Here is a 25448-nt window from a genome sequence, read left to right as displayed (position 1 = left end):
GTTTACATTTACATATTTTTTTAAGTATTCAATTTTTTAAAAAGCAAAAATCTATGACGTGAAAAGGATATATAGACAATTGATCATTTAGGGCACCTAGGGACAAAAGTAAGCAAAAACAAACAAGCAATAGAACATTTTTAACTAAACACTAAAACTACACACAACAATAGGTAAGCCTATTACTTCACATTTTTTAGCTGTAGAATAAAACATTGTATCCTTAATACATTTACCATAAAAAATTTTACTAAATGTGCAATTTGCTTAGATGTCATAGTTGTTCCTTTGTTGTGCTCATGAAACCTAAAAATCAGAATAGGCTAATAGTTGAGCAGGTTGAAGTGGGTTGTGATAACAAGCAGGCTTTAATTTACTGAATATTATTTTAGGCTTTGCTTCCTAAATGTATATGTTAGATTCCCTTTAATGGTATGTTTCTAACAATGGTGACTCAAAAGTAATTTATGATATCGCGCTTAAATTGTGCATTTTATTCTGGAGGATTCCCACCGGAAGTTCCACCGTTATACTTCCTGTTAGCATTAGCAGGTTCACGCTGTGCGGAAAAAAAGGTAATTGTAGGTAGCTGCTATGCTAACATTGCTTTCTTGATCCTTTTTAATCTTGCCAGATCTTGTGAATAAAAAAGAAGCAGATTTCTTCCTAGTTGACCCGCTGCATAACCATTGCGCTGCCTTGAGCGTTATGACTAATCTATATTTAGGCATCAGGTTGTATTCTTAGCGTTAGTAAACTGGCGGACATGGAGACTCGGGGCATCGAGGACATGTTTGACTTTCATAGGTAAGTAAGCAATAGCTATGAAGCTAATGCTAATTAGCTAACTTTGAAGGGGGTTGTGTCGAAAGCTGTTTTTGTCAGAAGCCATTTAATTAAATGCTTTTTTACAATGTTATTTCTTTGGAATCAAGGATATTTCTTAAGAATTTTAACAAGAAGAATTCATGTGTGTTTCAGACCTGGATCTAATTAGCCGTTGGTGTTATTTATTATTTAACTTAATTTGATGCTTGCTAGTATGTGTTTTGTACACGTCATGCTCTAGTACTAGCACATACTTTTTGTTTTGAAGTCGTACGGGTCTCTCTGTCTAATATCCCCAAATAAATTGTGTCAAAATACCAAAACATAGTTTTTTGGGGGGGAGGTCCTATTTTTAATTCCAATATAACTTGGTTGTAGTTATCAGTAGTTAGTCCAGTTTGTCCTAGGCTAAAGGAATACAAATGGGGGGGGGGGTTATTTGTAGTTTTTCCCAAACAAATGAAGTTAGAGGAATTTTCCCATAACTGTCATAACTTCATTTATTTTTAACGTGAAAATGCTGGTATGAAATGCTTATTACTTTAATGTATTAAACATTTTTTTTTTACATTTTATTCTGACTTTTTTTTTTCTCCTTGCATAGGTTTCCCAAAGATCCAGTAGTTCTTCTACTGTTGCTGATTTACTTTCCAGTCGGCATCTGTTTGATGTTTATCCGGATTTTTGTTGGAGTTCACATTTTTCTGGTTAGCTGTGCAATTCCAGAAAGTTTCCTTCGAAGGCAAGTATTTTCTGGATAATCAAAAACCTGTCCTGATCATTATTACCCAACAGCACATTATTTTTATAACAGTATTATTATTAAATATGCCCATTTCTTTTGTAGTAAAGGGCAGTGGTCTTGCATAGCTAAATTACATTTAAGTCATAAACAAAATAAGCCGCATTTCTAGTTATTCCCAAGCAAATGTAAGTGCAAATTTAGACAAATATTGTACTAAAAAGCAAAACCGTTACTTTGTATTTCATAATTATTTAAAAATGTCTTCCTGATACATGTGACATAATTAGTTGTTTTGTAATAATATGAAAATATCATTATTATTAGTTGCTCACATATTTAGAACACAGACATAAGGGCGGTATTCCAAAAAGCAGGTTATTTGAGTTACCACGGTAAGTTAAAGGGTTAAGGAAGAGGATAACCTCAGCTTTCGGTTCCAAAAACAGAGGTATGTTTCAGGGCATGATTAGTTGCCATAGCAACTCATGCTCTGACCATAACCTGGTCTGGAATAGGTTTAGTTGAAGGTTAGTTTGTTTTGAAACAGAAACAGACGAAGAAATTAGGTTGAATAAATTTAACTCGATTACTTGCTATTAATTGAAGTAATTCATTTAAGTTTTATATATATATATATATATATATATATATATATATATATATATATATATATATATATATATATATATATATATATATATATATATATATATATGCATCATAATGAAGATAGAAATAAGATAGAAACTGATGTGTTTACTCTGTCCGTTATTTTTCTCCAAGCATAAACTCTTTCATTTTCTGATTCGTCTGGATTACTCTTTTGACGGGTTTATAATCTTCATACGCCGTCATTAAAATCTCAGACTCCGTCTCACTGAAGTATAGCGCTCTCTTTTTTTCACCACGCGTTTCCATGGTGACTCCGGAAATCGGCGATCCATTGAGAATGTCTTTATGTACTTGCCGTGCACTTGCATTAACCCAGGGCGTAATTACGCTAACTCATATCCGGTCATTAAAGTCATGGTAGTTTAAACATGCTTTCTGGAATACACCCCAGAGTTAGTTACCAATCTGCTCTGCAGATGGATGAAGCCACCTATTGGTTTTAATCAAGACTACGTGCCAAATTCTGATTTTTCTTTGTACTTTCGGCTGTTTTCAGTGAAATATTGTTTCCTTTCAGATTTATTGTGAGGGTCATGTGCTCAGTCCTGGGGATGCATGTGAGACAGAAAAACCCTCGGTCCAGAGACAGAAACATCAAGTTGTACATATGCAATCACGTAACAGAGTTTGACCACAACATATTCAACCTCCTGACCCCATGCAATACAGTAAGTGCTCACAATTGTACAGTTATACACATTTGAGCAGTTCTTCAGTGGGAAATCAGGTTGTTGTTAACAAAGTTTGAAGACTTTTATTCATTTGTCAGTTTATGTGTCAACAGCGTTGCTTAAGTTTTGAAATTTGCACATTATTGTACGAAACACACATTTAAAAGAACTGAAATCCCGTTTTCTTCTCCAAAAATGACTGTGGATGTCAGGGTATGCTATTAGTGGAGTAGATGTCTGCAAAAAACATCATATATTTTCACCTGTGTATAAAGTTTTTACATTTTTCTTGCTTCAAGTGTTTCTGTAACTGCACCTTTTCAATATAGAACAGTAAATACCGTCTTTGTGCTTTTTTCATGCTTTTCAGCCGCAGTTAGAAGGCTCCACGGGCTTTGTGTGCTGGGCCAGAGGCTTCATGGAAGTCCATTCTGCATCTGGCCGGGCAGCGATTGGAGAGTCTCTTCAGAGATACTGCTCCACTGAGGGCACCCAGCCGTTGCTGCTGTTTCCTGAAGAGGACACCACCAACGGACGTGCTGGTCTCCTGAAGTTCAGGTTTGTGCCAGCCTTGTTGTCCTCTAGATAAAGCAATAGTACCCTCAGCATTTCTTGTTATGATCAAAAAGCCTTCTTTGAATGTGGAGTTAAATGCATTAATCTGGACTTTTAAACCTGCACATCCCATTCTGTTTGAAAACAACCTCCATCTGTAGATGCACAGACTCTGAATCTAAAGAGATTATGTGCAGAAAGCTTTCCTGCTTGCTCAGCTAATTTGTTGTTTTTGTTTGAAGTGCTGCTTTGAATTTCAGCAGATAACTATAATAATCAGGACAGAAACACTTTTTTTCTATGTGTCATTATATTTCCATGCGTAGTTTTCTATCTATGTTTAGTTGTTTTTTTTAATCTTTTTTATTCAGGATAATACAAATATGAAGGTGAAGAATTGAGAATAGCGGCAGAGCTTGATTCATTTGTTCTTTAGTTTGGAGAACCTCGAAATGATCACAGATTTTCAGTGAAACCAGAGTTCAGACGTTCGGTTTCTGCACATAATTATCCTACAGTTTGAAGCTGCTGCTTGTTTGTTCTGCGTTAAAAAAAACAAGTCAAGCATTTTTTTATATAGAGCTAATCATACTGTACACCAAAATAATAATAATAATAAATAAAAATAGAAATCCTTTTAATCAATCTAGGTAAACATTGGGCTGAGTGTGGAATACATTTGGTAAGTGGAAATGCTCATTTTTGGGACCTCCTCCTCTGGGGATAGATGCACATGTTATGAATATTAAAATGAATAATTAATAATTATGTATACTCATAAGACATCATAATAAAATTCATTAGAAGCCGAGCTAAATAAAGGCTGCCAGGTTGTTCTGATTTTCAGACGAGACAAAAAATAGGATACAAGATTTGTAGAAAACACAACATTACTGTAACATTTTCATTACAAATGTGTTCAAATTAGGTGGTGTGCTTCACTTCCAGTTTGTGGGGAAAAGAACAAATTTTTTTGAGGTTTTCTGTTAAACACAGAGGATTATTAAGAGGCTCAAGTTCTGTTAGATGCTGACGACCATGTTTTTGTTTTCAGCTGCTCTGAATCTATTTTGCTGTTTATAGCTAAACAAGCCCAGTTAATGACCGGCGGACAGGCAGACGGACGGACGGGCGGGGGGGCGGGCGGGCGAGGTGGGCGGGCGGGCGGTCATTTGTTCATCTGAGGGGAATCTTTGATCCCACAAATATTTGAAAAGTGACTATTAAGATTATTAAAGGCAGGATAAATCCTGTTACTCTAATTAACACGACTTTAGAGTTTATTTGATATTAGACTGAATTTCTTCTGGATATTGAAACTGCTTTTGTTCTCAAGCTGCTTCTGGTTTTACTGTATTCATGACTTCATGATTCTTACGCCTCTGGGGAAAGCAGTGCGGTATAATACTGTAAGGCAGCTGTTTAAAAGTGTTGCCTTGATTCATAGTTGATGACCATAAAAAATATTCTACTCTACAAGAAAACAGAGAAAAATGTAAGAAAGTTGGAATTTTTCTGTTTTTTTAAAATTAAAATAAAATTATATAAATCATCTTTTTGACACAAAAGCATTTGATTAAACATCCTAGCGCATTTAAAAGAAGGGGAACAAGTATAAAAACATCTCAGACTTTCACTTTAATGAGAGCATCGTTATAATTTAAGACGCTGCTGTTGTGTTCCAGTGTGTTGTGTGTGTTACCTGTTCTTGAACATTCACGAAGAGGAAGTGATGGCAGTGCAACAAAAGAAGAAAAGCCCAAAGAACAATGTAGAGACCAAACACACGAGTCCCAATGAATTTGCTTCACTGCAGCTTTATTGTGGGGATGTAAAGAGGAAAAGCTGTCAGCATCCAAATGTTTAGGACGCTGTGTTTACGTTGAAGAACCAGATAACAAACAAAAGATTACATTTTATATTTTGACATTGGTTTTGTCTTTCAGTTCTTTGCCTTTCTCACTGACGGAGTCTGTCCAACCTGCGGCCTTACGGGTGACCAGGCCACTGGTGTCCCTGGTAAGATCTTCTGTCTAGATATGTTGGTCGTCTTATTAGATACATGTATGCTCAGGTGTTGGTTCTCTTCTTAGAATCAAGAAAATCTCACAAAGGCCACAGAATAACTTAACTATCAAAAGGGAAAAAAAGCAACCAAAGAAGATCAGACAATTAATCACTGTTCTATAAAATGATAAGATGTGAACGCTAAAAAGATGGAGATCAATTGACTTTAAGGACATTCCTATATGCTTTTTAGATGATTTTTGATGTTTGTGTAGCAAAAAATAATCAAACGTTGGAACAAAATGTACAGATAGTCCTTTTTTTTTAATGGTTTATTTCAAGCAATCAAATAGGAATACATTTTTAAAGAAAGTGATCCAGTTGTGGAATATTGGTTAAAAAGAAAATCGGTGAATCGTCCTGGAATTTACTGGAAATCGTTTAGTGTCGCCTGTGTTTTTCTAGATTACCATAATTTCTGAATTCCTGCATTTGTGGGATAGTTCGGAGAGCTGAGCTCCATGAACCGTCGTGGTTTTTTCCTCCACAGAACACAGCAGAGTCCAGTTGGCTGGTGGAGCTCTTATGGACCTTTTTTGTTCCATGTACAGTGTATCATGTAAGGTACTAACTCATTTGTGTCTTTATTTCTGCCATTTTATAATTTTAGATTCATGTGAAACTTCAGAGTTTTTTTTTCTTTACAACAAGAAAGTAATTGGATTATTTACAGTTTGAATTTTTTAATTTGTCTTTCCAGTTGGCTCCCACCGGTTTCCAGACAAGACGGCGAGTCTGCACAGGAATTTGCCAACAAAGTCCAGGAGGTAAGCTCATACAATTTGAAAAGAAAAGGGAAGAAGAAAAAAATCCCAGATTTCAAGATGAGGCCAATTCTTTGGTGTAGAGAGTGTTTTCACTGACGTCACAGATCCAGTCATGTTGGTCATATCCAGTTGTATCAGATTAGCTATGAAAGTAAAAACGAGTTGTATAGATCAGTGGTCACTAACCGCCGAGGTGCAGACCGGTACCGGTCCATGGGACAGTTGGTAACGGGCTGCAGAGGGGAAAAAAACGTGACCTACATTTTTTCCATTTTACTTATAATCTGGTTCTGAAGGAAGTTTTATTTTTGAAAACGTCTGGATTCATTCTTGATGCCTGCCAAGTTCAATTCAATTCAATTCAATTCAATTTTATTTGTATAGCCCAAAATCACAACAACAGTCGTCTCGATGGGCTTCGAAGTAAAACATGAACTCAAAAGGATCACGAATACAAAGAGTTCAATAGGAAAATACTAAAATGAACTAACAAACTTACTAAGCTATACTGGCATCCCTGCCCTTAGACCCCCCTTCGCGGTAAGGAAAAACTCCCAAAAAAAACGGATTCCGGAAAAAACGAAGAAACCTCAGGGGTGCCCACATGAAGGAGGGATCCTCCCCCAGGACGGACAGGCGATTTACCAGAAATCTTAGAGAAGAATTAACTTATCAAAATCTACAACTACATATATAAAAGTCCAGCAGACGAGCTTCATCCAGCCGTGGTTGTGGGGACAGTCAGGGGAGCCGGAGACAGGATCCACAGCCAGGTGTAGGAGCAGGAGCGAAGGCGAGGTAAACGGTCAGGAACTGGAGCACGGATGAACCAACTGGAATCTGGAAGCACTCCCACTCCCCAGGAGGGGAGAGGAAAAGAGGGACAATACATGAATCGCACGGCACCAAACAGAGGCATGGAGAACTAAATGATAAATTATGATCAAGAATAGAGGAGAGGAAGGGTAGAAGTAAAAAAGGAAAGAGGACAGAACCCCAGTGCACCATAGTTACCCCAGCTTCAACTTCTAGCAGCCTTTAAAAATAAATAGTTATTAAGTTTAATTTAAACAAATTAACATTAAGTTAAATAATCTCTGAATACTAACTAGTCTGACAATAAGCCTGTCCAAAGAGGAATGTTTTCAGTCTAACTTTGAATGTAGAAACTGAATCGGCCTCTCTTACATGAGCTGGGAGTTTATTCCATAAGACAGGGGCTTGGTGGCTAAACGCTCTACCTCCAACCGTACTTTTACTAATTCTAGGAACCACAAGCAGTCCTGCATTTTGCGAGCGAAGTGTTCTGATTGGATGGTAAGGGACTATGAGGTCCTTAATATAGGACGGGGCCATTCCATGTAAGGCCTTATAGGTTAACAGGAGGATCTTGAACTTGATTCTGGAATCAACTGGGAGCCAATGGAGCGAAACTAACACAGGAGTGATGTGATCTCTTCTGCTAGTTCCAGCTAACAATCTAGCTGCTGCGTTCTGAACAAGCTGGAGACTTCTTAAGGAACTCTTAGGACACGCTGCTAACAAGGAGTTACAGTAATCCAGCCTCGACGTAACAAATGCATGGATGAATTTTTCAGCATCACTCTTAGAAAGTATATTTCTGATCTTAGCAATATTCCGCAGGTGAAAAAAGGCAGTTCTGCACGCCTGAGATATGTGAGCCTTAAATGATAAATCCTGGTCAAGTAAAACCCCAAGGTTTCTAACTGTGGAATTGGGGGCTATACTTATGCCATCCAGGGAGACTATCTGAGCAGACAGAGTATCTCTGAGGTTTTTAAGACCAAGTATAATGACCTCAGTTTTTTCTGGGTTCAAGAGGAGGTAATTAATTGTCATCCAGGTCTTGATGTCACTGATGCAGGCGTTCAGTTTCTCTATCTGGTCATTCTGGTCAGGCTTCATGGATAAATACAACTGCGTATCGTCGGCATAACAATGAAAATTAATGCTGTGTTTCCTGATTATGTTTCCTAGGGGTAGCATATAAAGCGTAAACAGGATCGGTCCCAAGACTGAGCCCTGTGGGACTCCATAGTTGACTCGAGTGCACTGAGAGGAATGGCCATTTACATTAACGAACTGATACCTATCAGACAGATAGGATTTAAACCACTGGAGAGCAGATCCTCTGATCCCTATGTCCTGCTCTAATCTATGGAGTAAAATACCGTGGTCGATAGTGTCAAAGGCTGCACTGAGGTCCAACAGGACCAGAATAGAAAGTAGTCCCTTTTCTGAGGCCAATAACAAGTCATTAGAGACTCTAACTAGTGCAGTTTCCGTACTGTGGTGAGGTCTAAACCCCGACTGAAAGTCTTCAAAGTGGCTGTTCTCCTGTAGGTGGCAGTAAAGCTGCTTAACTACAACTCTTTCTAGGATTTTAGAAATAAAGGGCAGGTTTGATATCGGTCTATAGTTGGCCAAGATGCTAGGATCCAAACTGGGCTTTTTCAGAAGAGGTTTAACAACTGCATATTTAAAAGACTGTGGCACGTAACCCGTTTCCAGAGAGGCATTTATTATTGTTAATATGGGATCATTAATTAGGGGAAAAGTTTCTTTAAAAAGTCTAGTGGGAATTGGGTCTAACAGACACGTTGAGGATTTGGAGGACGTAATAATTGATGTTATTTCCGCTTGATCCACAGTAGTGAAGCAGTCTAATGTGACAGAGGTTTCTATGGATGCCTCCATTTCTACCGCTTCAGCCTGCTCTGGGCTGATAGTAGGAATAACTTGATTTAACTTATGTCTAATATTTGAGATTTTACTATCGAAAAATGTAAGAAAATCATCAGAGCTGAGAGAAACAGGAACATGTGGTTCTACTGAGCTCTGACTGCGAGTTTATCTAGCAATAGTGCTAAAAAGAAATCTTGGATTATTTCCATTCTCTGATATTAAGGTAGAATAGTACTGGCTTCTAGCTCTACGCAGAGCTTTTTTATAATTTAATAGGCTATGTTTCCAGATATCCAGAGACTGCTCTGAACCGGAGCGGCGCCATTCCCTTTCCAACTTACGGGTTTCTTGTTTAAGAGAACGAGTTTCAGCGTTAAACCACGGTGCTACTCGGTTTTGTCTGACGAACTTAGTTTTCAAGGGGGCAACAACATCGAGTGTACTCCTGAGGGCTTGTAAGGCATCATTAACAAAGTGGTCATTTATACTAGGAGTGATGCTATGGGAGCTGGTCTCAGAGTATTTTCTCAGAATATCACTAAGTACTGGCTGAACTGTGTGTTTAAACTCGGACAGAACGGTCAGTTAAGGTTCTTCTAAGCTGTTTCTTATTCACTGGGGCAGAAGGATGTTCCAGTGTAAGCTGGAAGGTAATCATAAAGTGATCAGAAATGATGGGGTTAAGAGGAAGGACACTCAGCTGGCTCATCTCTATCCCATGGGTTAGAACAAGGTCCAGGGTGTGCTTATGACAGTGAGTGGGTTCATTCACACTTTGGGTGAAACCAACATCATCTAATAAAGCTGCAAAGGCCTTTCTTAGGCAGTCACTGGGGTCATCAACATGAATATTAAAATCCCCTAATATTATAATTTGATCAGAATGTAAGACAATAGTCGATAGGAAGTCGGAAAACTCAGTTAAAAATTCTGAATATGGGCCGGGGGGGCGATAAATAATTATGAGTAAAACAGGTTTTCGAGTTTTCCTGTTTGGGTGACAAGTCATTCGGTCACGTGTCAAAAATCCATCTGCTAGCTTCTTAAAGCTTCCATTTTGACAGGTATGGGTTAAGGAAAAATAAATCCCATTTTAATGGCTCCTACACCATATCTAGTGTAAGAATAAAGTTTAAAGCTGCTGCAGATATTTTACAGAGGATGAAGATAAAATTTAGGTAAACTGGAGTAAAAAAATCAGACCCTCACTACAGGCGGTCTGTGAAAATGTGGCCTGTGGGCTGAAAAAGGTTGCAGACCACAGATATAGAGACCAACCTGACCTGAAACAAAAAGAGTCTTATTTTAGTTAATTAAAGGAGTTGATGGAGAGGATCCACATCAAATCAAACCTACATTGTTTTCCAATGACCTCAAGGCTGCTGCTATCATTTAGTTCATTTCTACAGCTTTCCAGTCTAATAAATATGAATATTATAGTTGATGTTATCTTCACTCATTAGTACTAGTTTATATTTGGCTGATAACCACAATTCAGTTCTAGTAATGTCAGTAGTTAACCGGGTTATTTTTTTTTTCGATTAAAAGATCCATTTATACATTTTCTGTATGAATGTAAAGCATACAGCTTAATATTCATACTCTGAGTCAATATTAATTTTCCAGTTTCCCATGAGAATAATGTACTTGCATTTAGCAGAACTCCAACAATAAGAACCAATCAGATGTGGACATTTTCCACCTCGTCCTGCCTCCTGACAGCTTAATGCAAACAGTTAAAGTGGAACTGAACCTCTCTGTCTGACCCTCAGCAAGAACTGACCATTTTGCTTTAAAATCGAGTTCTGGAGTCGTCCTGAAGCTGCAGTTTTGCCGACTTTACGTGAAAACACTCTATAGGTCCATTTAAAGCAGCATATAGTTCTCACTTTTAGTGATTCACTCTTTCATGGTTGTTTTTGCTCAGCTGCTTGCTGGTGAACTTGGCGTAGTCTCCACAAAAATCACCAAAAGTGACAAAGCAGAGTTCATCAAACGAAGCAGACATCCTCCAGCTCCAGCCCAGTCTCGCACAGGTGAGTCCATGATGGAGAAATGAGACTCAGAACCCGTGGAACCGTGTTTCGTTGTTCTGAAGCTTGACCAGCGGTGGATTTTCCTAAACACGCAGGCGTAGCACCGGGCTCCATTGGACTCGGCTTCATGGTCCAGAGTTTAGGTACAGACGATCCTCGGCTGGCTAAAATGGCTCAGCAGGTGAAGGACGTTCTGCCTCACGTCCCACTGAGTGTCATTACCAAGGACTTGGGTAAGACCAGAGTTTTAACAAGCATGTTTGTATTAATCACCACATATGTTTAGAATAAAATGAATTAAGGTTAGCTCTTCCATTAACTCTTCCACCAGGATATTTAATGTTAAGATTTACTGGGGGCCACTAGACTTAAAAATGAATGATTTTTTTTACATGTAATTATTGCAGCTTTGTCAACATTGCAATCATGTTTCCATTAAGTGGTGGATCCACTGAAGGATATTGGAGCAAACAGCTCCTATGTTCAGTAGGTAAACCTCCAGTTTGTGTTGTTATCGCACAGAAAAACATGCAGTTCTGCACTAAAAAGCTCTTTCCTGTGACATGTCAATCTGTTTTAATGGGTTTATGTTAAGGCTAACCTGACAAAATTAAGCACTTTTGTCACTGTAGACCCTGTAGATGATTCCCTTTTATAAAAACACAAAGACTTCCTGGTTTTTTTAGCAGATTCCTGGCTACTTTCGAGCTAGCTCGTAGGTTTCCCATCTCCAGATCCACTCAAGCTCTTTTATTTTATTTGTTTTAATTTTTGTTTTTTTTACCATCGGTCCTGAGCTTTGACCGAATATGGGAACTGGACTGAGTGACCCCTCCCCCTTCACGTTTCAAACTGGAAATTTGTGCCGGTTCCAAGAAGCCAAAATCCCGTAGACCTCTATGGAGAAATAAACAGCTTACACTCAGCTTTTAAATTTTGCTTAGAATAATCATTTTTGCTCTGCTAGTTTGTGTTCTTGTTCTTAATCATCTGACATTTTTTCATGATATTTCTTTCTGTAGTTCAAGTTATTCAGGTTATAAACTGGCCAATCAGACGCCTTAGTGAAAGTAGGCGGTGCCTGCTGGCGCCCACGTCCAACGTTTGGATATGTTTGACGTGAGATTGTTGGGAGATTTTGTGTGGCCCGCTTTCAAGTGGTAGGGGTGTGGACTTCAACAAGCTCACTCCTAATTGGCGAGTGCGGTTGCCATAGAAACGGTTGACTCTGATGGAGCCGGTCCAATCACTGACAGGACAGTAATCGTTCTGACTTTTTGGGTTTTAGGCAGGAGGTGTCAGAAAAGTGACCACAGGGATAACTGGCGTGTGGCGGCCAAGCCTTCATAGCGACGCCGCTTTTTGATGTCTTCGATGTCGGCTCTTCCTATCATTGTGAAGCGTTGGATTGTTCACCCACTAATGGGGAACGTGAGCTGGGGTTTGACCGTCGTGAGACAGGTTAGGTTTACCCTACTGATGATGTGTTGTTGCTCAGTACTTTAAGTTGAAAATATTGGCAAAATATACTCATAAGATAACAGGACAGTAATCAGCGCTGTTACAAAAAAAAAAGGCGACTGAATTACCTTCCTATGGTTGGAAGTAAGCCGTTTTCTGTGGGTGACGTCATAGTCGCTCAGTCCACTTCCCATATATAGTCAATGGTGCTCGGGCACAAATAACACATATGCCACTCCTTCAATTGCCCTGAAACATGTCGCAGCTTACATATGCTGATATTAAAAGTTTACTCCTGGCAGTTTTAACTTATTTTTTTCTTTTTCTTTTGAATCGATGAGTGTGTGTGTCGTCCGTCCCCCCCCATTTTTCTAAATTGTATCAAGTTGAACGTTTTGTCGTTTTTTTTGTCTTCAGCAAAAACCAACTGTGTTGACACCACCATAACAAACCTGCTTGAGAACAAAGAGGACGCTGAGGTGGAAGCTTCCGGCACATCGGCATATGGGGCCTCTTCAGTGGCCTGTCTGTCCTCTGGTCCCGCTTCAGCCATTAAGGTTTGATGATTCTAAATGCTGCTTTTACCTCCTTCCTGCCTCTGCAGCCACGACAAATGAAAGTGTCTAAAATTTGGATTGATGATAATCTTTACATTACGCAGATTTTCTTTACTAGGGAAGCCTCTGGGCAAAAACTGCTCGTCTATAGCAAATTTACTGAGTTACACTTAATGTTTATTTTATATTTTAAAAATATTTTATTTTTTTTTAGCTGTAGTGTTTTTGTTTACTCCATTATGAATCACTTTTGTTCCTTAATCGTAAAACCTTTTAACTTGATCTGTTTTGTCAGTTATACTCTGTGTAAATGCTAAACTGACAGGTTACAAACATTACAAAACAGGATAGTTAAATGTAGGCCTGCACAATATACCGCAAATTTATCGTTATCGCAATATCCAGCTCTGCAATAGGCATGTCGCAAAAGACTTGCGAATATCGCAATAAATCGTAAACCCAAAATGCGTTAAAACAATCTTACGGCAGCTTGACGCTTTTAACGAATCAAATAAATCCCTTTATGCTTTGACCAATCAGATGGACGCCTTCCCATTGTTTACCAATCAGATGGAGGCCTATTATGTTAGATGTTTGTCATCTATGTCGATGAAGGTCATTTGGAGTATAATTTTAAACTGTTGCAATGAAATGGGAATGATGTTTTTGGCATTTTTCTATTTTTTTTATATACCGCAAACTATATCGTTATCGCAATATTAATCTCTAATATCGCAAGTTTTCCTCATATCGTGCAGCCCTAGTTAAATGTTTAAATCCTTGGTGTGGGTGTTGCATGCTGGGTAATGAACCTTTGAAAAGAGCAAAAGAAACCGACACAAAAAAGCGATGTAGTCGGGTTAGTCTCACAACAATTCAAAGAATGATCAAAGGAAATGTGAACGTGTGAAGTTAATAACACGTTAGGATGCATCTTCACACGTCCTTCAGGCAGCAGCAGACATCGGAACAAAGAGAACTTCGATCCTGCTGCAATTTACTGACTGTTGTTCTACAGAATTGTGCTGCATCTGCTTCATTTTATGGTAACCTTAGTATAAACATGTTTGTTTTTTCCCTCAGCCTGCTGCCAAAAGTTTTGGAAAATCTCCAGTCGACAGACATTTGTCTCTTCAGGAAAGAAAAGAGGCACTGTATAATTTTGCACGAAGGTAATAAAATTAGACTTTTTTTTTTTAATTCTCACTAATTGATTGGAAAATCCATCTTTTTTCTACTGATGCAATTTTTTTATACACTGATGCTGTAAATGCTGGAGGTCATTAGGTGTTTAGGTTCTGATGTTGGTTTGACCCAACCGAGGGTTTGATCTCCCAGATTCAGAAGGGACACTCCACCTAAGCTACACTACACCTGCGAGGTCTTAAAGTGTGTTCAAAAGCATTGAATGTAGGAGTTTGGAAATAATACCTTAAAAATCTTAAGCCTTATAAATTGTGCCGTGTGAAACTTCTCCGTATCTAATTTCTCACCAAGAATTTAAATTTAAATTTGAATTGTCCACTGGACATTGGTTTAAAGACTAGAGAAAAAAATAAAAAACAGCATTACATTTTAGAAAACCAAACAAAGTTCCAGAAATCAATACTTAAACAAAAAACAATAAAACATTCAGGAAAACAAAAGTAGTTTCTAGTAAACAAAAGGAAACGCTAAAAAAATCAATCATAGGTATTAAGCTGTCACAAACGGCGGGCTCCGCCTCCGTCACAAACGGCGTGCTCCAATAACTACCAAGCAGTTTTCACAGTTGTCAAATTTTTATTTGTTACGTTTTAACTTGTTGTTTATTTGTATTTCACATTTAAATGTCCTGTGGCTTCGCTAAATTATTGTTCTGAATATAGGCAGAAAATTTGTCTTAATTTTTCATAAGAAAGGCCTAAAGAAATCTTAAATTTATACCCTGATATTGACATCACTGACAGGTGTTTCAAAGGCCGTGTGCTGCCCCCAAGTGGACACAATTAGTCACTGTAGCTTGTACAATGTTAAAGAATTGTTGAAATTGTTTTTTGTAATAATTTATCCTAAAGACCTTTTGCTGTGTTTCCAGATTTGTTTATATTTTGACTGTAACAAAATTTTCGATTTAACCCATTAGATGCGAATATCTATTAAACCACTTCAGCTCTAAAGTTAATTTAGCATCTACATTAAGGTAAAAACATAAATGATGTTTTTTCTTTCATAGTTGGAAATAAATTCATGGTCAATTTACCAATTTGAATGTCTCCCATTGTAGGAATGTTGGTTTTCTTGTATTTTTATTTAATGTTAGAATCTCCCTCTGTCAGGTAAATCCAGATTCTGATTTCCTAAACATGCCTATTCTAAGTAATTGGCAGGACAAAGATTTCTAGGAAAAAACAAACCACAAAACCCAAAACAGGCAGGGCCTGGGCGTGACCTAAACCCCCTAAGGGTTGGGCAGTTCTGTTATGTTTGTCCAATCTTCTAACCATATCAAAGTGGGCGTGGCTTGTTGGGATGAGCAACTGTCTCAGTTTTGATTGGGGTTTAGATATTCAAAATGATAATAGTTATTGTTGTACAGAATATTATCTGCATAATATTAGTCCACAACAACTACAAATACTACAATGATAACAACTACAACATGTAGTACTTTTACTATCATTCTTCTGCTGCACTGTGCAAGTAGCCTGTGTGCTGTTCAAGGGATAAAAAACGTCCATATGTATGAAGTAATATTTATGCCATCACATTGCAAACAAAAGTCACAGTTTTTAGATCAAATCGTCCTAAATTGCAATCAGAATCTTCACTTTTAAATATAAAAATATAAAAAATATTAAATGTTTTCTTTCAAAATCTTTTTCTTTGCTTTCAAAATAAACTTTTGGGTTTGCAACACAAAAGTTTTCAGATGAATTGTCCCCCTCCCCCCCATCTTTGATTTGGGCGTTCACAATTTTCAGTTTAGAGTGACGTATGTCACAGCCAATCACAGACAAGACAGAGCTTTTTTAAATGTTCGTTATTAATTTCTTTGGACACCCTGCAGCCAATCAGAATGAAGGATTCTCCCAGACTTTGGTACAAGCTCCTGATAACCACTGTTTGATCCTCTCTTGCAGACGTTACATTGAAAAGCATGGACTGAAGGAGGAGGACGGCCAGTGAACACAGTTGGCGACAAGCCGTCGTTGAAAACTGCTCGTATTGGAGATGCGTAGCTGTTTAATTTGAATGGTGATTTTTATATTCTGTAAAACTGGATCTGGTGGAGAAAAGCTGGTTTTGTCGTTTGCAGATATTAGCATTGAGTATTCAGAACATGTATACATTCATGAAACGGTGATTTATGCATGTGTTTAATTCATCATTCTGGCAGAAACCTAATTTTGATAACAGTTTGTATAACAATCCACCAACTGTGAATCCTGTATTTATTTTTATAATGTCCAGAGTTGTTGATGGAGAATAAAATTCAGCTTGACTTTGCTTTGAAAATAAATGTTCATGGGGTGTTTTTATTTTTCTATCACTCAAAATTTCACAGTTCTGAATTGAGACTCACCTTGGAGATCCAGCAGAACCAGATGAGATTCAGTTTTTTGATTCCATTAGCTTAGTCTTCCTGTTCCAGAGTTTATAAAACAGGCTTTTTGCATTGAAGATCTGGATGTTTCTGTTCTGCTGATGGTATAAGAAGCTGCATCACCCTGCAGATACTGAAAACGTTGCCGTTTTTTATTAAGAGGTCTCCCAGCCTGGAGCTTTAGTTTTTTTTTAACTTCCCTTTTTTAATTTTTTACCTCTACGATAATGAGCATTTATTCTGGGAAATTTCCCAGGAAATGGGAAAAAAAGAGAACCAGCTTGACCCTGCTGGTGTACAGTGTTACCTCAGGAGAATCAACAAAAAGAACAGACAGAAAATGTTTTAACTACTGTAGACGAAAAGTGACAATATTAACATAATATTTAAAAATAAATTGGTTATTTTTTATGTTAAAGTTCTAAGAAGTTGAGGGATTAACAGCCAAAAATATTAATACCTACTAAAAATATGCTAAAGTAAGAAGGAAAAAAGCAGAAAAACACAGCAAATAAAAGAGATTTTTGTGTTTAGAAAAAAGCAAAATCCTCCCTTGCTGTTTTAATTTTGGGCTTTAAGAGAATAATATAAAACACGTTTACGTGTTTATAACTCAAGCCTTAACGTGACCCTTTCCTCAATTGTCCGTAGACCCCTACTTTAGTAATTTGAGCATTTCAAGACAGAAAAAAATTTTAATGACCAAAATAAACGTACAATTACAGTAAGACAACTCACTGGTGCCGGAGGTAGATATTTGTTGTTTTATTTTCAATTTTCATTTTTAGTTTCTGTTCATTTTTTGAACGATTTTGGAGTTAAATGCACCGCAAAACCACACCGGAAGTAGTATCAACTTCCTGTGCAGAGTTGGAAGCTGGTATTCAGCCTAGAAAATTAGCAATGTCGGGTGTCGAGAAAACGTCCAACGAGTCTCCGGAGGTGGAAGATAAAAATAAAGAAATGGATGCTGAGGCGGAGGAAAGCTTCGGAGACGATTACGGTGTCGAGCCAAGTCAATATTTATTTTACAGGTAGTTTGCGTCTTTTTTGTCATAGTTGTTTGACGTGGCTAACTTAGCTAGCTACGATTTTTCTTTATTATTATTTTTTTTGGTGATGTGTTTTTTCCTCAATGCACTTTTGTAAAAACATTTATCTTCAACGTTTTTTTTAGAAATGCTTTTTGTTATAGAAACAAACGGTAGAAAGATTAAATTTGTTGTCCTTTAGTAGTTTTGTAATAAACCGACTTCCTGTGTGTCGGAGTTAGCTTTTTGCTAATCAGCCCATCAGTTTTCTAAGTTCATCTCCACTCCGCTGAAATACATTGAAAACATAACATTTGGGCTATTGTCGTTATTTAAAAGTGAACCGTGATGTTAGTTTAGTTAGCCAATTTACCTTAAAGGACTTTTTTGACATTAATTATGAATCCAACTTTGTTATTTATGTGTTCCAGTGACAGAAAGGAGTGGGCTGACCTGGAACCTGTTCCCCAGGATGAGGGACCAAACCCTGTTGTTAAGATCGCATATTCTAAAAAATGTAAGACAATTGCAAGTAAATGTAGTAATTTATTTACAAAGTACTCTAAACTCCAACCTTTTTTGCACAAAAAGTAATTTCTTTGTGGCAGCTGATGGGAGTATGTGGGTTTGCCATGATAGAAATTCTATCCACCTCATTTTGTTGTTTTTATTTACTGATGTGTTGAGCTTTCAGGTGCTTCTAAGCAGGTGCCTGCTTGGCCCAATTTGCGAGTAAGGGTGGAGTGTTTAAGGTTTTTGAATCTACAGGCCACTTGTGTTGATGTAGATGGAGTCTGGTGTTTATATGAGAACTTCAAAGTTCTGCTTCCTCAAAACCAAGTTTCAGCATTGTTTTTAGTGAGAAGAAGCTTTATTGATCCCGAAGGAAATTAAAAAGCTGCCTGCATTCAACACACAATAAAAATAAATTAAATTAATTAAAATATATTAGTTAAAAATAGTAAAATATATATTAAATCCCTAAAATATTCAGATATTAAAATCTACTAGCCGCACAGACTGATGAAACGTGCAGCAGTTTGAAGCAGAGGTTAAATGGAGAAAGTACAGCCTGGACTGGCTCTTCTTATAAAGGTGGTCTATATCGGTGGTCCAGTCCAGCTTGTTATCCAACACGACCCCCAGGTACTTGTAGGACTGTACCATCTCCACGCTGTCTCCCTCGATGTATATGGGTTGAGGTGTTGGAGGCTTTCTACGGAAGTCCAGGACCACGTCTTTGGTCTATTGGAGATTCAGCTGCAGCTGATTCTTCCTGCTCCGAGCCTCAAAGTCCTCCACAGGCCGCCTGGACCCCTCCTCTCCTGTCCCCTTTTTATCCAGGCCACAATGGCTGTATCATCTGAAAACGTCTGCATTTGGCAGGTTGAGGTGTTATGGCAGAACTCAGACTTATACAGTAACACCATGCAGCATCACCAAACTAAAGGCTAAAGCAGAATTCTGTGATTATTCCATATATTCCCAGTCTGGATAGAAAAGATGAAAAGGTCTGCCAGCTTTCCAGACCTCAACCGCTTTTATTTGTGAGATCAGCGTAGGTGTGCTGTTCATACCAGACCGACCACATTAGACCGAATAGCTGGTATCCCATTAATGCTTTTCTTATGTAAAAGTGACACCCCTTATACAGGAAATAAACAGACTTTTCAGTGTGATGTGACAATATAGAAATGATCTGCTGAGCACGAACCCCTAAATGTATTTTCCCCCTCATGCTTAAACAACACAGATCGGTTCATTTCAATATTTAGCAACTTGTAACTTTTTTTTTTTTCCTCTTTGCAGTCTCAGATGTTTATGATTATTTCCGTGCCCTCCTAAAGAAAGACGAAAGGAGTGAAAGAGCTTTCGCTTTGACAGCAGACGCCATCGATCTGAATGCTGCAAATTACACTGTCTGGTGAGTAAATGTCAGCTTCATACCATCAAACCAGTCCTTTTTGTAAAGTATGTTAGAAATGTCCGAAATTGTTTTAATGTTTACAGAGGTTCTGTTGGGGGTAAATTACGGTGGCCCAGAAGGGTCACAACACAACACATTAACTTTACACACAACACATTAACTTTACACACAACACATTAACTCACAACACATTAACTCACAACGGAAGTAAAGCTGCAATGGAAGTGCTTTTATTCTGAAATTTCCACTGGGCTGAGTGGCTAACTGCCTAACAGAAATTAACGTCACAGTGAGCTGTGGAGGGAGCATGTTTCTTCTACAAGAGAAGCTAGCAGCAGCGTTGCCAGATTGGGCGGTTTTGGGTGTAAATTTGCGGTCAAAAATGCATAATTTGGGCGGTTTTAAGGTCGGTTCAGCGGGTTTTTTCCCACTCATGAATATATAATAGCGGCCTACGTTAGGCCGTGTGGCTTTTGGAGTTCTACTGAAGCTCCGTGAACGGCAGAGCTTAATGGACCGGGCTCTGTCATCTAACCTGTTGTTGGGGGAGTGCAACGCCCCGCCTCTTAGAAATTGTGTTCATTAAAGCCTGACAGTGCGATCTCTCCACATTTTTCGTGTCAAGTGTTGGGGACCGCGTGCGTGTGTGAGAGGAAGAGGAAGAGGGAGCGGAAGAAAGGAGAGGAGCGTGTGCAGGGACTGGGAGGGTGTGTGGGTGGGTGGGGGGTGTTGGGGACCGAGTGAGTGTGAGAGGAGGGGGCTGAAGAATGGAGAGGAGCACGTGCAGCGACAGAGAGGGGTGTGAGTGCAGCACGGAGGAGTGTGCTCGGAGGAGTGTGCCTTAACATTGTGTAGCTTCTCTTGTAGAAGAAACATGCTCCCTCCACAGCTCACTGTGAAGCAGTGACGTGCGGTGAGGTTAATGGCTGGTGAGGCACTGACGTCATCAGTCAGATTTACAAACATATGAACCATGAATATAAATAACTGAGTAACTTATTCACCATTTGATTGACAACAGTTAACGTTTTGTTTAAAATATAATTTCAACATGTTTTTTTTTTCATATACAAACTGCAGCATAGAAAAAAGCACAAACGTTATTATCGTCTTACCTTTAGTTGTAAATAAAGTCCATACGCCGCTCCTTCTGAAGAAAATGACTTGCCGCTTGCTATCACTTCTTCTAGTATTTTTAGCGTCATAATCTCAGGGCTCACCGGCGCCCCCTAACACGAGGCACGAGAACTGCAACATGAGGCACGAGAATGTCTGGCCTCACCCAGCGGCTTTTTCGCCGTCGTTTAGCGCTCAGCACAAGAAACACGTCCCTCACATACAGTTATTTATAAAAACAAGCACTGTGCATCATATACATCTGCTAAATTATTTAAACTCAGCTCATATAGTACAAGTGATTGAACCGACATACAGAGAGACAGCAGTACCGTCTGACTGCATAGGTATTGCGCAATCCAAGGTGAGGCTCAGCGGGCTGATGCCTCATCGCAGGTCACTTAGTATCTGAACGGCAAATGCGGAAATTCAGCGATTTTGAAAAGAAAAAACACCCAAAAATGGTACATTTAAATGGAAAATGACCGCAAAGCACAACTTACTGATTAAATATAATAATTGAATTTATTTTTTCTCTTTTCTTCCCATAATGACAGGTGAGGCTGTGCCTCACCTGCCTCTCCTGACTGCACGTCACTGCTGTGAAGTTACTTTCTGTTAGGCAGTTAGCCACTCAGCCCAGTGGAAATTTCAGAATAAAAGCACTTCCATTGCAGCTTTACTTCCGTTGTGAGTTAATGTGTTGTGTTGTGAGTTAATGTGTTGTGAGTTAATGTGTTGTGAGTTAATGTGTTGTGAGTTAATGTGTTGTGAGTTATTGTGTTGTGAGTTATTGTGTTGTGTTGTGAGTGAATGTGTTGTGAGTTAATGTGTTGTGAGTTAATGTGTTGTGTTGTGAGTTAATGTGTTGTGTGTTAAGTTAATGTGTTGTGTGTAAAGTTAATGTGTTGTGTGTTAAGTTAATGTGTTGTGTGTAAAGTTAATGTGTTGTGTGTAAAGTTAATGTGTTGTGTGTTAAGTTAATGTGTTGTGTGTAAAGTTAATGTGTTGTGTGTAAAGTTAATGTGTTGTGTTGTGACCCTTCTGGGCCACCGTAGTAAATGGTTGCCTGACAGTAGATTTGAACATTTGCAGGCACTACAGGCGAATTCTGCTGCAGGCTCTGTCGAAGGATCTGAGGAAAGAGATGACTTACATAACTAATATTATTGAGGAACAGCCCAAAAACTACCAAGTCTGGTGAGTCCTGGTTACTTAATACTTCCTATCCTCACAGATTTGCTCATCTAAATATGCAAATGACAGACTGAGAAAGATTTACTGTTCAGGTTTGTTTGTGGTCACCGAAACTGGAGAAATTGTCTACAAACGTAAATCTAAAAAAACAAGGATGCAGGTCTTTAGTTGGGGGATCATCTCAACGTTCAACACATTGTTGTAAAATCCTGTCGGCTTTATACAATAAACACAATAAAAGCAGAATAATGCACTGGAGAAGCTGAAGTTCTGACACTTTTGTTAACATTCATGCCTGTAAAAATGAGGGAAACTTGAAATACAATATAATACCAATAGAAGTGTAAAAGGAATTAATGTAAACAAATGGTTGCTTTCAACTTTTTTTAAGCTCGAAGGAAAGTTTGTATAGTGGATTTTCTATTGTCCTAAGGATTTTGAACGTCATTTTTCTTGATAAATGAACTAAATTCTTTCCAAATTGTTCATTGTAGATTTCCTAGTTGTGAAAGAAATTTCCAGTTCATGTCTCAAATGCAGTTTTAACTGAAAAGATTGACGTTTGAAGGAGTTTAAGCCCCGAATTTGAAAAAGAAAGCCATAAAGTTAACCTCTATAATGACGATAGAATTCCACGTTGATGGATGGAGAGTCTTTGTGGAGTCATATATTCACCCGTGCGCTCTTTTCAATTCTGTACCATTTTGCTTTTTGATGAAGATCCTGCTGGGATGTCCTGGAAACTGACAGCAGCTAAACAACTGAACAGGCTGGTTTTACTCAACCAAAACCAATAAGCTGAATGGGATTCATCGGGTTTAGATTTGGATGTTTCCTGGTTTAAACTTCAGCCTCTGCTTTGAGGCATTTTATTAGGTTTGTTACTATGTTGATAATAAAATTTTCCATGAAGGTAAAAGAAAAAAAGATGAATTGTTGTTTTATTAGTATATTTACCAGTGATTGATAGACTAAAAATGTTAAAAAGCCTCTGGAGTTTATGCAAAATATATATATTTCTAGGTTTTTGTTGGAGATTTGTGTAAATATTCTCTGAAATTAAAACCTAACCTTTCCCCAAGCTGTATGAGTATTACTTCTGGTTGTTTTGCATTTATGTATTTCCACAAAAATAAGCTGAGTGGAGTGGAGGTCCGGGCAATCCTAATGCAGGAACATTCCTGCCGAGTAACTGGATCTGCAAAGAGGCTAAATTGAAGTGTTTTGAAGTTTGTACTCGGAGGCCGTAAAGCTGGAGTCCAAACGTGAACTCCATCACACCCCTCTGCTTGCAGGCATCACAGGCGGATGGTGGTGGAGTGGCTGAATGACCCGACAGAGGAGCTGGCCTTCATCGCTGAGATCCTCAGCCAGGATGCCAAGAACTACCACGCCTGGCAGCACAGGCAGTGGGTCATCCAGGTGGGCGCTTGTGCTTCTCCGTAATGAGGGGAACTGTCAGCAACCTTGCTGAGAGTTGTTGTCTTATCTGTCCTAAAGGAGTACAAGCTGTGGGACAACGAGCTGGAGTTTGTGGAAAGTCTTTTGGAGGACGATGTGAGGAATAATTCAGCGTGGAACCAAAGGCATTTTGTGATTTCTCACACGACGGGCTACTCCGATCCAGCTGTGGTGGAGCGAGAGATTCAGTGAGTGTTTCTCCTCAGAATCTGCAGTTCATTTTAAGAGGAGCTGTTGCAGTTTGGTGACGTTTGTTCAGAAACAATTCTCTAAGAATTTGGTGTTCTTAACATGTTCTTGTGGCAATGTTCTGATGATGCAGGACATGTACAAAGACATAATTGCATTTGAGTATTTCTTTATACAAATTGTTGTCAATCAGGAGCAGATGAAACAGATATTTAAGTAGAAAATGTGTTATCAACAAGCTTTTTCTCATTTTGTCTCTAATAGTTGAGGTATAATTGTGATTAAAATTTTAAAGTGGGAGTACTTACACATTTGGTGGTCGACTAAATCTTTTTTTTGCCCCTCTGTAACAGTCAAAATGTGTCCAGCCCAACAGGCTTTCTGCTCTGATCTGTTGGACAGGAAAGGTTAGAAAAACAAAGTAAACGTTGAAAGTAAAGATGCCTTTTTTCCTCTTTTGTGAGGTATTGTCTGCAGCAGATCAGGAAGGCTCCTCACAATGAAAGCGCATGGAATTACTTGAAAGGGTGAGTGCAGAAGTTTAGCTTTTATTTGCAGCATTTTTTAATGCATGAATGAGTCGTCCTTTGCTGCCGGAGTGGAAATCCTATTTTTTTGGGACTTGGGATAATCGTAGGGGAAGCTTCAGGGGTTTTTACCCAGAAAGAGAGTTATTAAAGAAAGGAGAAGCAGAATAAAAGTCTCACCTCTTTTCTCCGCTTCTCCTCAGAATTCTGCAAGACCACGGCCTGTCATCTCAGCCGGGTCTGCTGGAGAAGGTCCTGGAGCTGAAGGAGACGCACTGCTCTCCTTACCTTCTTGCTTTCCTGTTCGATTGCTACGAAGACGCTCTAGAAAACTCCAAGAATACGGAGGAGCAAGAACGGCAGGAAACGTTGAGCAAGGCTTTAGAAGTGAGTCTTTTCTGACGCTTCTAAAAACCAGGAAGGGAGCTGTTGGGGTCTCACTTCCTGCTCCTCTTCTCTTTGGTTTCTCTTCTCTAGATTTGTGAGCTCCTGGCTCAGGAGAAGGACACCATCCGTAAGGAGTATTGGCAGTTTTTGGGACGCTCTTTGCAGAGCAGACATGGAAGGAGCTCTTCGGAAGAGCCGCCGGGTGCCGAGGCAGAGTCACTTCCTGCGTCTGGGGTGCAGGAGGCCAGCTGAAACTCCAGGAGACGCCCCCTTGGTCTTTATCGGTGCCGTGGCAGAGTCTGATATGACTGTAAACCATTTAGTGTGACGTCTTCAAATCTAACCGCCTAGAATAATAAGTCTTTGCTACACTTACATCCTCTTTTACTGCTTCTGTGATTCTGGAGAACTTCAGTCCACCTTAAACTGGAGCTGAAGAGCCAGACTGAGACTACCTTTAATCTGCAAAGTGTTAGCCAGCTGTAATACTATGGATTCAACACTCCTGCAAGCGTTTGCTTCAATGACCGTCTGGAGGAAAATCCCGTCGACTCTCGACCACAAAGCTAATGATCAGTCAAGTTTATTCCTGACTCGAGGACTTCAGAGGGACTTCTGTTTCTGTAAACATCAGTATTGTTTCATGAATCACGTTGCAATAACAGTTTGCTATAATACTTGCAGTAGTTTGTTAAAGTTCTTTCTAAGAAAATAAAAGCGTGAGGAGGTGAAATGCTCTAGAAGTTCTTCTACTTTCTCATCTCTGACTCACCACCGGTCTCCTAACCCTTTACTCAGGGCTGGAGGAACAGCAGCCTGCTGGCTTTTAAGAAATCCTGCCTTTATATATTTTATAGATCTGAACTATTGACTGTATATGACAACTGGACTGAGTGACCCCTCCCCCCTGGCGTTCCAAACAGGAAGTATGTGCTGGCTCCAAGAAGCCAAAATCTCAGATT

The 25448-nt window shown here is 38.9% G+C and overlaps 2 protein-coding genes across 2 annotated transcripts; both read left to right on the top strand.

Moving 5' to 3' along the window:
- The first annotated feature begins 506 nt into the window (after positions 1 to 506).
- On the top strand, positions 507 to 16567 carry aup1 (AUP1 lipid droplet regulating VLDL assembly factor). Its single transcript, XM_004073564.5, has 12 exons — positions 507 to 807; positions 1433 to 1570; positions 2763 to 2913; positions 3287 to 3474; positions 5418 to 5490; positions 6029 to 6102; positions 6239 to 6305; positions 10939 to 11047; positions 11143 to 11280; positions 12926 to 13065; positions 14149 to 14237; positions 16188 to 16567. Exons 1-12 carry the CDS (start codon positions 767 to 769, stop codon positions 16231 to 16233), a joined length of 1254 nt encoding a protein of 417 aa, XP_004073612.1. The 5' UTR covers positions 507 to 766; the 3' UTR covers positions 16234 to 16567.
- Positions 16568 to 17491: 924 nt separating this feature from the next.
- Positions 17492 to 25219, top strand: fnta (farnesyltransferase, CAAX box, subunit alpha). The gene is made up of 9 exons (XM_004073563.5): positions 17492 to 17685; positions 18114 to 18199; positions 19492 to 19606; positions 21821 to 21925; positions 23218 to 23344; positions 23423 to 23571; positions 24037 to 24099; positions 24303 to 24486; positions 24577 to 25219. The coding sequence occupies exons 1-9, from the start codon at positions 17555 to 17557 to the stop codon at positions 24736 to 24738; spliced, it is 1122 nt and encodes a 373-aa protein (XP_004073611.1). The 5' UTR covers positions 17492 to 17554; the 3' UTR covers positions 24739 to 25219.
- The last annotated feature ends 229 nt before the right edge of the window (positions 25220 to 25448 follow it).

Source organism: Oryzias latipes, chromosome 10 (assembly GCF_053564925.1).
Source record: "Oryzias latipes strain Hd-rR chromosome 10, Olatipes_Hd-rR_3.1".
NCBI classification, from domain to species: Eukaryota; Metazoa; Chordata; class Actinopteri; order Beloniformes; family Adrianichthyidae; genus Oryzias; species Oryzias latipes.
This window is presented reverse-complemented; position numbering and strand designations above follow the sequence as displayed.